Source organism: Natrix helvetica (assembly GCF_964273705.1).
Source record: "Natrix helvetica genome assembly, chromosome: 3".
Classification (NCBI taxonomy): Eukaryota; Metazoa; Chordata; class Lepidosauria; order Squamata; family Natricidae; genus Natrix; species Natrix helvetica.
This window is the reverse complement of record NC_138549.1, coordinates 2,880,399-2,894,335: the sequence shown is the minus strand read 5'-3', so window position 1 is coordinate 2,894,335 and position 13,937 is coordinate 2,880,399. Positions and strand designations below refer to the sequence as shown.

Genomic DNA, 13,937 nt, shown 5'->3' with positions numbered 1-13,937 from the left:
ATTAACCAGTGGAACAGCTTGCCTCCAGAAGTTGTGAATGCTCCAACACTGGAAGTCTTTAAGAAGATGTTGGATAGCCATTTGTCTGAAACAGTATAGGGTTTCCTGCCTAGGCAAGGGGTTGGACTATAAGACCTCCAAGGTCCCTTCCAACTCTGCTATTGTATTGTATTGTATTATTGGATCAATCAGGGACTTTGCGATGTCCCTGAGATCAGCACGACGTACTCTTCCATGTCACCGTCTCTTCGGGACGGTTTAGGTCACGATGGACCGTCCAGCGGCAAAAGTGTTGACTGCGATCTCAGAGCTCTGAGATCACACGTCATGTCGTTGCGACGTCAGCTCTCTTTCTCCATTACATTATGTTCTTCTTTTTTTTTAAACAAAGTTTTTTATTGGTTTTTTGATGTTTTACATAGGGAAAAGGTAAGGGAAAGATTACAAATTTTGGCAGCTGCGAAATGCGGTAGGTGCACCCCCCCCTCCATACTCATAGTATACATTTACATAAAATTCAAATATTACATAATAGCATATAGTCAGTGTGGTACATTCAATTGGTAATTTCGGTCAGTTTATATCACATGGATTTTCTTACTTATTTGTGTGATCTGAGCTTTCTTGATGTCGCCCCATCTCCCCCAGTTGGCAGTGCTCCGGCCCCTCCCGTGTCTTGTACATCTACTGAAGTGTCTTCTGGTTTTTCTAGGAGTAGTTTATTTTTTTCCATAAAGGCCTGCGCCTATATGGGTGTATTAATTCTAACTCTTGTCTCCTCCCAGAATATTAGCATACCTTCAGGCAGTAACCATCGAAACCACACACCCCTTCTGGTATAGTTTATTCACCAATTGCAAATAAGATTTTCTTTTCTCCCTCACTTTCTTGGGGATCTGTTTCAGAATAGTTATCTCCTTATCTTTGTATGTCAAGGCTTGCCCCCTTTGTGCATTCAGGATTTCATCTCTTGTGCTTTTCCTAAGAAATTTAATGTGTACCTCCCTGGGGACATTGTGTGTTCTAGCATACGCTGAGTTCACTCTATAGGCCAGGTCTATTTCCCACCCCATCTGTTGTTTTCCCTTCTGAATATACTCAGCCAAAATGGTTGTCATGATGTCCCTTATGTTTTCATCATCTGTCTCCATCACGTTCTGAATATTACATTACATTCTTGATTAAACTATCTTTCATTGATATATAATTTTATGGTACTACTCCAAAAAAAGTGGTGGTGTTAGCCATCAAACCTCAAAAATACACTTTTCCCAAAAATTTTCCACAATTTTGGCCACTACTGTAGATGCATTTTGATGTCCACTATGTTTGCTTCGAGATATCGGCTTGATGTTTGTCTATCTAATCCTGGTCTTTTAGAAAATCAAGATGTAATCATGATTTGTCCTGCAAGGTTTCCTTTCCTTGCAATCCAGTTTATGGAATTTCCCGGCACAGAAATCTGCAAAAATGCAGCTGGTCAAATCAAAATATACACTTACTCTTAAAAATGAAGCTAATATGATTATGTTCTTAAAATATTTTTTTCATGCCGTGTTAGCACTGTAAATATCATTTCAGCTAGTTCCCTTTGGCATCTAAACTTCACGGTGCAAATTATGTGAAAGTAGTAATTAGTTTGTTGCAATATAAAACGCGCACAAAGCAACCGATCTAGATTTGCATTATAGAAGAGAACAAAGGTTTAAAAGCTTCGACGCGAACACTGGGATCTACTGACAATCCGTGTCTTGCACTTATTGCAAATATTTTTTAAAATGCATGTTGTTTAATCCTTCTGTGCACAGAAAAAAATCACTGTCATAAAGACTCTATAGATATTTTGATAAGCATCCTGAAGCCCTAAATGGAGAACACAAATTAGCATAAACAGCAGTCAACTATTTACACTAAATCATTACTATGGATTTCCAATAAGAAAATAGCTCCTTGTGTTTTTAAATCTGCACTGAATATTAATCTGTGCTATTAAACGTAAAGGTTTCCCTCACATATATGTGCTAGTCGTTCCTGACTCCAGGGGGCGGTGCTCATCTCCGTTTCAAAGCCGAAGAGCCAGCGCTGTCCGAAGACGTCTCCGTGGTCCTGTGGCCGGCATGACTAAACACCGAAGGAGCATAGAACGCTGTTCCCTTCCCACCAAAGGTGGTCCCTATTTTTCTACTTGCCTTTTTTACGTGCTTCTGAATTGCTAGATTGGCAGAAGCTGGGACAAGTAACAGGAGCTCACTCCGTTATGCGGCACTAGGGATTCGAACCGCCAACCTTTCTGATCGACAAGCTCAACATCTTAGCCATTGACCTATCTGTAATATTACTGCTCCCAATTGGATGGACAGGCAAATTATCAAATCATTAGCTCTCGCACGGGAGGTACATCGCCAGTGGAACAATTCAGAAAATGTAACCATCATATATTATAAACATTAAGCCTTGACAATAGAAGGTGATTTTTTTTTTTAAATGTATGCATTTCCATTCAACAGAACTTCCTGCTAAAACATTTCCCTAAATTGTTTTAACATATTTTCTGCAAGGTAGACATAAACAAACAAGCAAAAACAGGACCAAATAATTATCACAGTGAGGGTTTTTTTTGTAGCATAATGTGGGAGTTGCAGATTTTACAAGCAGCCGGGATAAATATATGGCTTAGCTTGTGCTTAAAGCAGCAATGTAATGATGGTTAAAAAGCCCTGATTCTGGCAATCTGCTCCTGCTTACAGCTGATCAGACTGGGCATAATTATTCATTTATTGAAGGTATTTACCTCCTAACTAGGCCCCCACTGAATTCTACACAGTCCACATCACATAGTTAAATTTGACACTAAAACATTACTATAGGTGGCAGGTCTCAAAAACCCAAGGACACTTGAAGACAGACGGCTCGAACGATTCCCAAGTAAAAATAGAATATCTGTCACACCCCCATTGACAGGGAAAGCCACTTCTCTATTTTGTTTGTTCTTTCAAATTTTATTTATTATATTTTTGTGCAGCCGAGGGTTACCTAGTTTGGGTAATGAAACGTCTGCAAGAAAACCACCAAGTTCAGAGATCACCAAGGAATCCACAGTCCTCCTCCTCCGTCTTCTCCTTTCTCCCCAATAAACCCCACTTCCTCCTAGCACTGAGGGCGTTACCTAGTTGGGTAATGAAACGTCTGCAAGAAAACCACCAAGCTCTGAGAGCACCAAGGACCTCACAGTCCTCCTCCTCCTTGCAAATCCCCTTCCCTCTAGCACTAAGGATGTTATCTAGTTGGGTCATGAAATGTCCATAAGAAAACAGCTAAATTCAGAGAGCACTAAGGATCCTACAATCAGGGGTGGGATTCAGCCGGTTTGGACTGGTTTGGGAGAACCGGATGCTAATTTTACATCTGCTTCGCTGAACCAGTAGTTGCAACGACTGGCTGGCCCAGCCCACTCCTCCCCTCTCAGGAGTCTCCACGCGGCCAGGTAAGTGCAGGGCCCGCGCGGAAGTTCTGGGGTCCTCCCGGAAGTTCCAGAAATGGGCCTGTTTCTTGCCTCTGGAGGGCCTCCAGCTGTTTTTGCCCTCCTGGAGGCTCGAGGAAAGCCGGCTGCTAAAATTTTTGAATCCCACCCCTGCCCACAATCCTCCTCCTCCTCCTGTCTGCAAACTCCATTCCCTTCTGGCCTTGAAGATGTTACCTAGTTTGGTAATGAAAGGTCCGCGAGAAAATAGCTAAGCTCAGAGAGCACCAAGGACCCAACTATCGGCAAACAATCAAGCAAGACCAGGTTGCCTGATTCCATTGAACACGCAAAGCCAAAATTCAACTCAAGACAACATGCCAAACGACATGATCTAAATCCAGTCACCTCTGAATCAACACCTCAGGGAACCTCGGATCTTTTGGGATGTTAAAAGCGTGAAACGAGATTCCCGAGAGGTAGAAGAAGGACAGGTTGGGGCCCAGTTTGTACGTCTATATGATTTAACAAAAATATAAAGGAAAAAAAAACACAACGAGAGCTTACAGCTATAGTCTCTTCCCTCCGTTTCTTGGATATCAGCAGGGCGTGATTCGATCTCGGCATCCAAAAGGTTTTTATGTAAGGCGGATTTGGCCAGATTGGGTAAAAACCTAGATACCACAAGACAAGGGGAGGTTATTTCAAAGGGAGAGAAAAAAGTCTGTTCTGCACACTTCTTACAGGTGACCAGATCCTGACCAGATCCTATGGTGATCTTCTGACTTCTGAATGTTATCAGGGCATTAAGGGCTTTTCTTAACTTACTGCCTTCTGGAAGCCAACTCCTGGTCCTGACATAAACCCCTTTTATTAATTGACTGTGAATTCTGCTCATTCACATCCAGCAAAGTCTTTCAAGGGAGGATTTACAGTCACAGACTGTAAAACTTGGCGAGGAGTCTCGGAGAGTCCCGAACCAATTAAGCCAACTAATGGCCTCCTGCAAACTCCACTCCCCTTTCACTCCTCTTTTATTTCCTCTGGGAGGGGCCATTCACAGTCCACCTGTGGCCTTACTCCCAAGTCGACCCCTGTTCTTTAGCTGTTCCCTTCATATGGCAACTCTACGCATGCGCACACTGGGAACAGGCTCCAGCTGTTCTTCTGCTTTACTGATGTCTGACTCCGAAGGCAGCTGATAACTGTCGGACGGCCCTGGCCCCCACTCTGCCTCCGACACAGAGCCCTCATCTGAGCCTTCCCCAGACTCCAGGACTGGCCCAGGTTCCTCCCCAACCTCCTCACTGTCCGAATCTGCTGCCAGCTCCAATGGCCGCTGGCGGCTCACAACTTTATTATACAGGTAGTCCTTGAGTTACGACAGTTCATTTAATGACCGTTCGAAGTTACCACGGGAATGGAAAAAAGGATTTAGCACCCTTTTTCACACTTATAACCGTTGTGTTGTCCCCGTAGTAACACGTGATCAAAATTCAGACTCTTTGCAACTGACTCATATTTATGACGGTTGCAGTGTCCCGTGGTCACGTGATCCGCTTTTGCGACCTTCTGAAAAGCGAAGTCAGCGGGGGAAGCCAGATTCACTTAAGAACTGTGTTATTAACTTAACAACTGCAGCGATCCACTTATCAACTGTGGCAAGAAAGGTCGCAAAATGGGGCAAAGCTCCGTTAACAGTTGTCCCACCTAGTGGCAGAAATTTTGGGCTGCAATTTGGCTTTGGTTATTTTGCAATCACTTTGGAGGTTGTCCCAAAGATGCTTTTTTCAAGAGGCAAGTAGACTTTCTTGGTTTTTTCTTTGAAGACATTTCGTTTCTCATCCAAGAAGCTTCCTCGATTCTGACTGAACGGTGGGGAATGGAAAGATTTATATTCCTCACAGTCATCTGTTCGTTAGTGCTCTCTCTGAGAGTCATTGAGGCCACTTGGATAGATGAACAGATAAACCTCCAAGTGGCCTCAACGACTCTCAGAGAGAGCACTAACGACCAGATGACTGTGAGGAATATAAATCTTTCCACCCTCCGTCCTTCAGTCAGAACCGAAGAAGCTTCTTGGATGAGAAACGAAACACCTTCAAAGAAAAAAACCAAGAAAGTCTACTTGCCTCTTGAAAGAAGCATCTTTGGGACATTCTGGTGGATCAATGACTCACAACCAACCCGATCAAAGATTTCTCCTTTACGTCTCAGATAAAGCAAAAATGCCTACAAAATATATGTATATATTTTCAAAAAAGAAAATCTACCTAGAAAGACAAGCTTTGTGGATGGCATGGTGGAGGTTCTCATCCGGGTAGTGAGAGAGACGCCGACAGATTCTCAAAAGCTGGCGGGTGGATAAGGAGGCGGCCAGAGACTGCGCCTGTTAGTGAGAAATGAATTTAATGTCAGGGTTCCAAATAGCATCCAAAATTAAATCAGAGTCCAAGACAAAGTATTGCTCAAAGGTCCAATTTATGAAGAGAGCCACGTTGGCCCATCTGGGAAAACCTGAATCTGAAAGCTTCCCGGTTTCCCCCACCCAGTTGAAAGTTCAAGATCTTGCCCCCACACCCACAAGTCCATCCCATGGTCCGATCTCCCACTGCCACGCTGGCAGCTTCCACCCATCCAGTTCCGGTCAGGTGCAGAGACAAAGGATGACCTTGGCTTTCTAGAAAGAACATTGTTATGGCTACATAACATCTAATTCTGCACAATCCCCCATCTCGTTTATCCCACAATAGAAAAAGGCACAGTAGAATAATAGAAAGTGTGGCAGGCCAAAGATCCACAAGAAAAGATGGCTGCAGGCCTGACATTTAATTTAATTTATCTCCCCTGGTAAAGCAGAAAAGAAGGTCCTTTCGAAACACGCAACGCTTGGCAGAAGAAGTCTTCCCCAGTCTGGTGCCCTCCAAGGCCCTCAACGCTCGTATTTAACCCCTGGAGCAGCTTCGGAGGGGACCGAAGGAAGGAAAAATGCAATTTAAAGGTATGGAGTCTCCAGTGACTTAAATACAAAGCTGAGTCTGGTTTTGTGCAGGGGTGTCAAACTGGATTTCTTCGTGAGCCGGATGAGCATTGTAGTTCTCCTCCGGCTGCTGGTACTGCCAGTTCGGTCCTCTGGGGGAGACAGGACAGACACCTCCTGCAGCATCTTGCCGGCCAAAACGGGGCAGGGGTGGGGGCACACGCCAGGGGTGGGTTCCTGCCGCCATTACCGGTTCGGCACCCGAAAATCTTTGCTTGTGTGCATGTGCACATTTGCAGTTAAAACAGTCTGCGCATGCGCACATTAAAAAAGGGGAAAATTGCATTTATTTCAATGAAGATTGTTCTGCGCATGTGCCGAACAGAAAATCAAGATGGAGAGGATAGAACCGGTACCATCATGTGTCCAGTTGAGTTACTATCTAATTGGCCGAACCCCCACCCCCCGCGGCCCGTTTTCAGCCTCCACAGCCTCCTGCAGCACACTGCTGGCCAAAAATGGGCTGTGGGGGACACATGCAGGCCCCTCTGTGCCCCATTTTGGCCGACAGAGGCACCGTGGGCCGGTCCTTTGGTATTTCCAGGCCGGCCCCGTGGGCCAGATCTAAGCACCCTGCGGGGTGGATTCCACCTGCGGACCTTGAGTTTGACCCCCCCTGCCCTAGTCTATATTGTGAAGAAGACAGTTCAGGTAGTCCCTGTCTTACAACAGTTGATTTAGTGACCATTAAAAGTTACAACGGCACTGAAGAAAAGTGACTTCTGAGTAGTTTTCACACTGACGAACATTGTAGCAACCACATGGTTACGGGAACAAAATCCAGGCATTTGGCAACAGGTTTCTACTTATCCCACGGTCACACAATCCCCCTTTGCAACCTCCGGGAAAGCAAAAATCAAACGGTGAAGGCCAGGTTCACTTAACAACCATGTGGCTAACTTATCGAGTGCCGTGATTCACTTAACAATGGTGGCAAGAAATGTGGTAACGTGGGACAAAGCTCACTCAACAGACGTCTCCCTGAACCACAGAAATGTGGGGCTTCGATGACTCTGCTTGGCAGAAGGTCGCAAAAGGGGAATCACCTGACCTTGGGGTACCTCAAAGGTCGTAAGTGTGAAGTCCACATTTTGATCATCAAGGTCGCAAGTGTGGAAAATGGTCATAAGTCACTTTTTTTTCCAGTGCGGTTGCAACTTTGAAAGGTCCCTAAGTGAACTGCTGTTAAGTCGAGGACTACCTGTATACAGTTATGTAAAATTAAAAACTTGAGGCTGGATGTTACGATCTTACTCTACGGCATTAAAAGTCTCCTTTTCTTTCCCCTTCTTTTCTACACTCCCTTTCTCCTCCCTTATTTTTCCTATTATTTGTTTTTGTGCTTTTGTATTTTATATTATAAATTGACAAAAATTTGGAGAGAAAAAAAATAAAGAATTAAAAAAAAAAACGATCAGGCAATGCAGAGCTTCATTACTGTAGGGGCAACCAAGAGGCATTCTCCCCTAAGTAAGCTACATTGTCATTTTAAAAAAAACACATAATCATAGCCGTTATCTGTGGCTTTAACAGCTGAAGGGTTAAACTTGCATTGGCCCAGCATGTTCAAATATTTTGAGGGCAAATCCAGCTTGCTGAGATTAATGTCTTATTAAGCTGTCTAGCCTTGCCGGACAGATGGAACATGCTGGGAACTAAAGAGGAATAAAGCGAATTCGCTGCAATTTTGCCTTCTCTCTCAAATATCAACCTAATTGGAAACTTTGCTAGGAGATAGCAATGCTCTGGTGGCCATGATGCCACAGCTAAACTCCAATCTGTGTTTATGGAGATTCTCAATCATCCCAAAAGCGCTTTTCCAAAAAGCAACTGGACTTTAAAAGAAAAATCAATTAAAACATTTCACTTCTCATCTACGAACTGAAGATGGTACGAGAAGCAAAACGCTTTCAAGAGGGGGGAAAAAACCCGAGAAAGTATTGGAAAAGGCACCTTTGTTCCAGTGTTAATTAGCTATTATGATTATGTGAATGGTAGGAAAACCAATCTTTCCACCAAGACAGGAACATTTCCTGAATTTGATCTCCGCTGACTTTTGTCTCCACTTAAGGCAGAAATGAAAACAAAACACTGCACAAAAATACCAAGAAGACCATTAATGAAAACCAGGAATGTCCAACCTTGGCAATTTTAAGACTTGTGGACTTTGACCCCAATGCTGACAGGGGAATTCTGGCCGGTGAAGTCCGCAGGTCTTAAAGTTGCTAAGACTGGACAGCCCTGATGATAATATAATATAATATAATATAATATAGTATAGTATAGCATAGCATAGCATAGCATAGCATAGCAAAATATAGCACAGCATAGGATAAGATAGGATAGGACAGGATAGAATAGGATGCAGAATTAGAATAGAAATAGAAAAGAACAGAATAGAAAGTTAAATAGAATGGAATAGAATAGAATTCTAGATGGAATAGAATAGAATACCAGATGGAATAAAATAGAATAGAATACAATAGAATCTGGAGGTCTTCTACTCCAGCCCCCTGCTAAGAATAGAATAGAATAGAATAGAAGAGTTGGAAGGGACCTTGGAGGTTTTCTAGTCCAACTCCCAGCTCAAGCAGGAGACCCTATACCATTTCAGACAAATAGTTGTCTAGTCTCTTCTTAAAGAGTGTTGGAGCATTCACAACTTCTGGAGGCAAGCTGTTCCAAGGGTTAATTTTTCTCACTGTCAGGAAATTTCTCCTTAGTTCTAGGTTGTTTCTCCCCTTGATTAGTTAGCTTGTCTTGCCTCCAGGTGCTTTGGAGAATAGCTTGACTTCCTCTTTTTTTGTGGCAACCCCTCAAATATTGCAACACTGCTATCATGTCACCCCAATCCGTCTCTACTAGACATTGTCCAACTTGTAAATCTGGCTCAAAAGAAATTCAATCCAGTTTGTATACAACAGGAAGATTCAACGCTAGGGCCAAGACGACGTCTAATGGGAAGAGCCATTGGCATCCTGAAGGAGTTCACAACTGCATTTGTGGAGCAGCGCACACCTGGAAAATTGTGATCTAATGCCTGAAGTTCAACTGGCAGCACCGAGCCAAATATTTTTACCATTCCCCCCCTCCCCCCTCCCATGGATGGTTATCATATTCATCTGTCATGAAGCATCTCCTCCCAGGCTGAAAAGTGACTCATTTCGATGTGATAGCCTCTGGACAATTTGCCATTTTAAGAAAACTCCCCCGAGAAGGCCTACTTTTCACACTGGCTCCCTGGAAACATTTAGCTTAAGTTTACTTTATTGTCATTGCACCTTGTACAACGAAATTACTATATTTTTCGGAGTATAAGACGCACCAGGATTTTGAAGAGCTAAATTAAAAAAAAAGGTTTTTGCACTCTGCAGACCTCTCAAACCCTCTGCATGGCTCATTTTTTGTGAAAAACGGGGCATGCAGAGAGCTCCTGGGGGCTGGGGGAGAGGCAAAAACAAGCAAAAAAACGACTGTTTTTTGCAAAAAATAGGGCATGCATAGTCTTTGGGAGGCTTGTAGAATGCTCCTAGCGGTGGGGGGGAGGGGGGGCAAAAACGAGCAAAAAAGGCCCGTTTTTTTAATAAAAGTTAGAGACATTGGAAAAAAGGTTTTTTTAGAATGAGTCCAAGGCTGACCATCTCATTTCACAGCATAGATAGATAGATAGATAGATAGATAGATAGATAGATAGATAGATAGATAGATAGATAGATAGATACATATGAATATATCTGCTGAATATAACTCCACATTGGCAACAGGAAGGGCATCTGGCCAGTAAACATTGGCTCCATCGAGTTGCCCAGACTCCACCCCGCAAGGGATTATGGGGTCATTAAATGAAGATGATGTTGAACAATGCATAAAATAAACGAACGATAAAACGTTTGTGCAAAAGCTAACAAAGTCAAGGGGTTCTTTTTTTTTCCCTGGAAAGATCAGCTCAAGTTACTCACAAGCAAGCACCTGGTCAGCCTCGACTTACAAGTTCGTTTAGTGACTGTTCTTAGTTACAACGGCACTGAAAAAACCGGGGGGGGGGGTTTCACGTGATCCCGCTTTGCAACCTTCTGACAAGCAAAGTCAACGGGGAAACCAGATTCATTTAACGACCGTGTTATTAACTAAACAACAGCATATAAGTCCAATAAACCTAAACCCAACCTAACTTAACAACCGTGGCAAGAAAGGTCGTAAAACGGGGCAAAGCTCCCTTAACAAATGTCTCACTTAGCCACAGAAATATTGGGCTCAATTGTGGTCGTAAATCAAGGACTACTTGCGTGATCCCCATTTTCGACCTTCTGACAATGTCAGAAGCCAGATTCACTTACCAACCTGTGTGGCTAACTTAACAACTGCAGTGATTCACTTAATGATCGTGGCAAGAAAGATTGTAAAATGGGGCAGAACTGAGTTCACAACTGCCTCGCTTAATAACAGAGATTTGGGGCTCAATCGTGGTCATAAGTCAAGGATTAGCTGCTTTTAGAGCAGGGTGCCTGAGCCTTCCCGAGTTGGTGGCCTGGCATGGATTGAGGGGGGAAGGGCGGGGGAAGAGGGGATGGTGTTGTGTGAGGGGGAGGCATGTATGTGCGCCCGCAGCTTCGTTCGTGGGAGTGGCGGGCATGTGGTACAGCACTGAGCCTTACCTGCCTTCGGAAGTTCGGCTTGGAGGTGACTTACTCCAGGTAGTTAAGTTGCAACAGTGGGGCTGCAAGTGTCGGCATCGGCTGCTCGTGTGAGTCGAGCTGTATGCGCACACATGTTCCATGCAGCCCGGGTGTGAATAGGCCACACCTCACTAGTGGGTTCCACCCTGTTTTATAGCAGGAAAACCTTGACCTTTTTATTAGCTTTTGCACAAACTTTTTATAAATTCCTTTATTTTATACATTGTTCTAATCTTAGTAGGACATGCCATGCCTAAACAGGCACATAAATGTTAAAGGTAAAAGTAAAGGTTCCCCTCACACATATGTGCTAGTCGTTCCCGACTCCAGGGGGCGGTGCTCATCTGCGTTTCAAAGTCATGGAGCCAGCGCTGTCTGAAGACGTCTCCATGGTCATGTGGCCGGCATGACTCAATGGCGAAGACGCACGTAGCGCTGTTCCCTTCCCACCAAAGATGGTTCCTATTTTTCTACTTGCATTTTTACGTGCTTTCAAACTGCTAGGTTGGCAGAAGCTGGGACAAGGAACGGGAGCTCACTCCAGTACGCAGCGTTAGGGATTCGAACTGCTGAACTGCCGACCTTTCTGATCGACAAGCCCAGCATCTTAGCCCCTGAGCCACCGCGTCCCCCCCCCCCCCACATAAATGTTAATATGTGTTAAATATAAAACTCCTCTAAGCTAGAGGTCTCCAACCTTGGCAACTTTAAGAGTTGTGGACTTCAACTTCCAGAGTTCTGGGAGTCTTATAAGTGGCCACGGTTGTAGCCCCTCTTCCCAGGCGCTCAACATAAAATCACTTCCTGAGATTCTGCGAAATTCTTGATGACTTCGCCAACGGTGTGTGTGTGTGTGTGTGTGTGCGCGCGTGTGTGTACATACACTTTTAGGGACATCAAACTCACGGTGGGATCGTTGGTCTCACGAAGCTTGTGCGTTAACTTCAGCAGCTTCTCCGCCGATGCCTGGGACACATTCGGAGCCTGGAAGAAATGACGTTAATGGAACTCCTCCTCAACTTACGACTTACATTGGCGCCCGAGATTTACGTTGCCAAGTGGGAAATTTGAAACAAGCAAAAATAAAAAATTGCAATTATCGTCACCGGCCAGAAAAAGAATCTGTAAAATAGAACACGCCACACTTACCATCTCTTTAATCACTTTGATTTCCTCATTCTTGCTCAGCGGCTTCATGGAATGGAACAGGAATAGCGTCAAGAGCTCTGGGCCCAACCACTGCTGAGCGGAACTTCCGACGGTAGGCGGTTCTGCCAGCGCGATGACTCTGAAGGAGGGATGGATGGGAAAAATAGCCCTAGGAGAGAATAATTTAAAAGAACAAGAGAACAACAGTTTAGTCGTTTGCCTCGCAAGGAACTGAAGGGCAGCTGAACGTTTAAAAGCAAGATGTCAGTGCAAAGGATACACGCTAAGTTCTAATTGATCTAGACCCGGGATGGCGAGCCTATGCCATGCATGGCACACGGAGGCATTTTTTAGGGCACGTGAGGCGTTGCCAGCCCCAGCATTTTCGGCCTTCTTTTTTGGCTGTTTATTGCCCTCCGGAGGCTTCCCTGAAGCTTCCGGAGTGCAAAAAATGGCCCAACGTGCAAACCGGAGGTTCAGGAACTGACTTCCGGTTTGCGCGTTGGGCCATTTTTTGCACTCTGGAGCCTTCAGGGAAGCCTCCTGAAGGCTCTGGAGGGTGAAAAATGGCCCAACGGGCAACCTGGAAGTGAAAAACGGCCCTATGGGCAAACTGGAACTTCCAGGTTGGCCATAGGGCCATTTTTCGTCCTCCAGACCCTTCAGGAAAGCCTCAGGGGGGAGGGGGGAGGCCATTTTCACCCTTCCCAGACTCCTGGAAAGCCTCTGGAGCCTGGGGAGGGCGGAAAACGGGTCCACTGCGTGCATAGCATTATGGGTGTGGGCACACCCGCGCACAACCCCCCTGCACAGAATTCAAGAGGAGGTTGGACTTGGACTGTTTGCGACAACGTAATGATTCCAAGCTAGTTCCTCTCTTGACTCCAACTCCAAGCTCTGCCTGTTTTTCTACAAAGGTTCTATTTCTTCATTTCTGTGGGAAGGGACTTTGGAGGTCTTCTAGTCCAACCCACTGCTCAGGCAGGAAATCCTATACCATTTTATACAAATGGTTGTCCAATCTCTTCTTAAAAAACTTCCAGTGTTAAAAGAGCATTCACAACTTTAGAAGGCAAGTTGCACCACTGAGTAATTGTTCTAAGTCTTCATGACTTGATCCCAAAATAAATACCCAAACTAGCATATTTGTTTCACACAATTCAGTAGCCTGAACTGATTAACCTAGCCAGGCATTAACAATAATAAATCTGAATCAAAGCCTTACCTATCCCTGTAATTGCTCTCAAAACTGCCTTTCACTCCAGTCGGCTAATTCCCTTCGCCACAGATTACACCAACAATTAATTAGGCCTAAGCAATTGGAATAAGACAGAGCAGTAAGCAGAGATGAGCCATTTATTCAAGGTGACTCAAGCCGCACCCTAGGAATCATAAGCCTGGATTAAATGGAAACCATAGTTAACAGAAGACTTCCTGTTTCTTCCTGTTTTGAAGTACAGGTGCAGGAGGCCCTTGACCCGCGGCCCGCAGATCAGCTGATCCAAAGAGGGCCAGAAGTTCTATCTCTGTTTCTGGCAAACTCTTGCCAGCCGGGGCATCGCTGGGCCTGACGCTCTTTTTGCGGCTACCACTAAGAGAAGGGGCACAGTAG

General features: G+C 44.7%; 1 protein-coding gene across 2 annotated transcripts in view; it reads right to left on the bottom strand.

The window, feature by feature from the left end:
• VWA8 (von Willebrand factor A domain containing 8) overlaps positions 1 to 13,937 on the bottom strand; it is a 90,062-nt gene that overhangs the window by 53,648 nt on the left and 22,477 nt on the right. For both annotated transcript variants that reach the window (XM_081947896.1, XM_081947895.1), the window contains exons 15-18: positions 12,326 to 12,494; positions 12,083 to 12,160; positions 5,734 to 5,849; positions 4,028 to 4,134 (exon numbers count right to left, since the gene is read on the bottom strand). In XM_081947896.1, the coding sequence (XP_081804022.1) occupies positions 4,028 to 4,134; positions 5,734 to 5,849; positions 12,083 to 12,160; positions 12,326 to 12,494 (470 nt within the window). The remainder of the gene's footprint in view (positions 1 to 4,027; positions 4,135 to 5,733; positions 5,850 to 12,082; positions 12,161 to 12,325; positions 12,495 to 13,937) is intronic.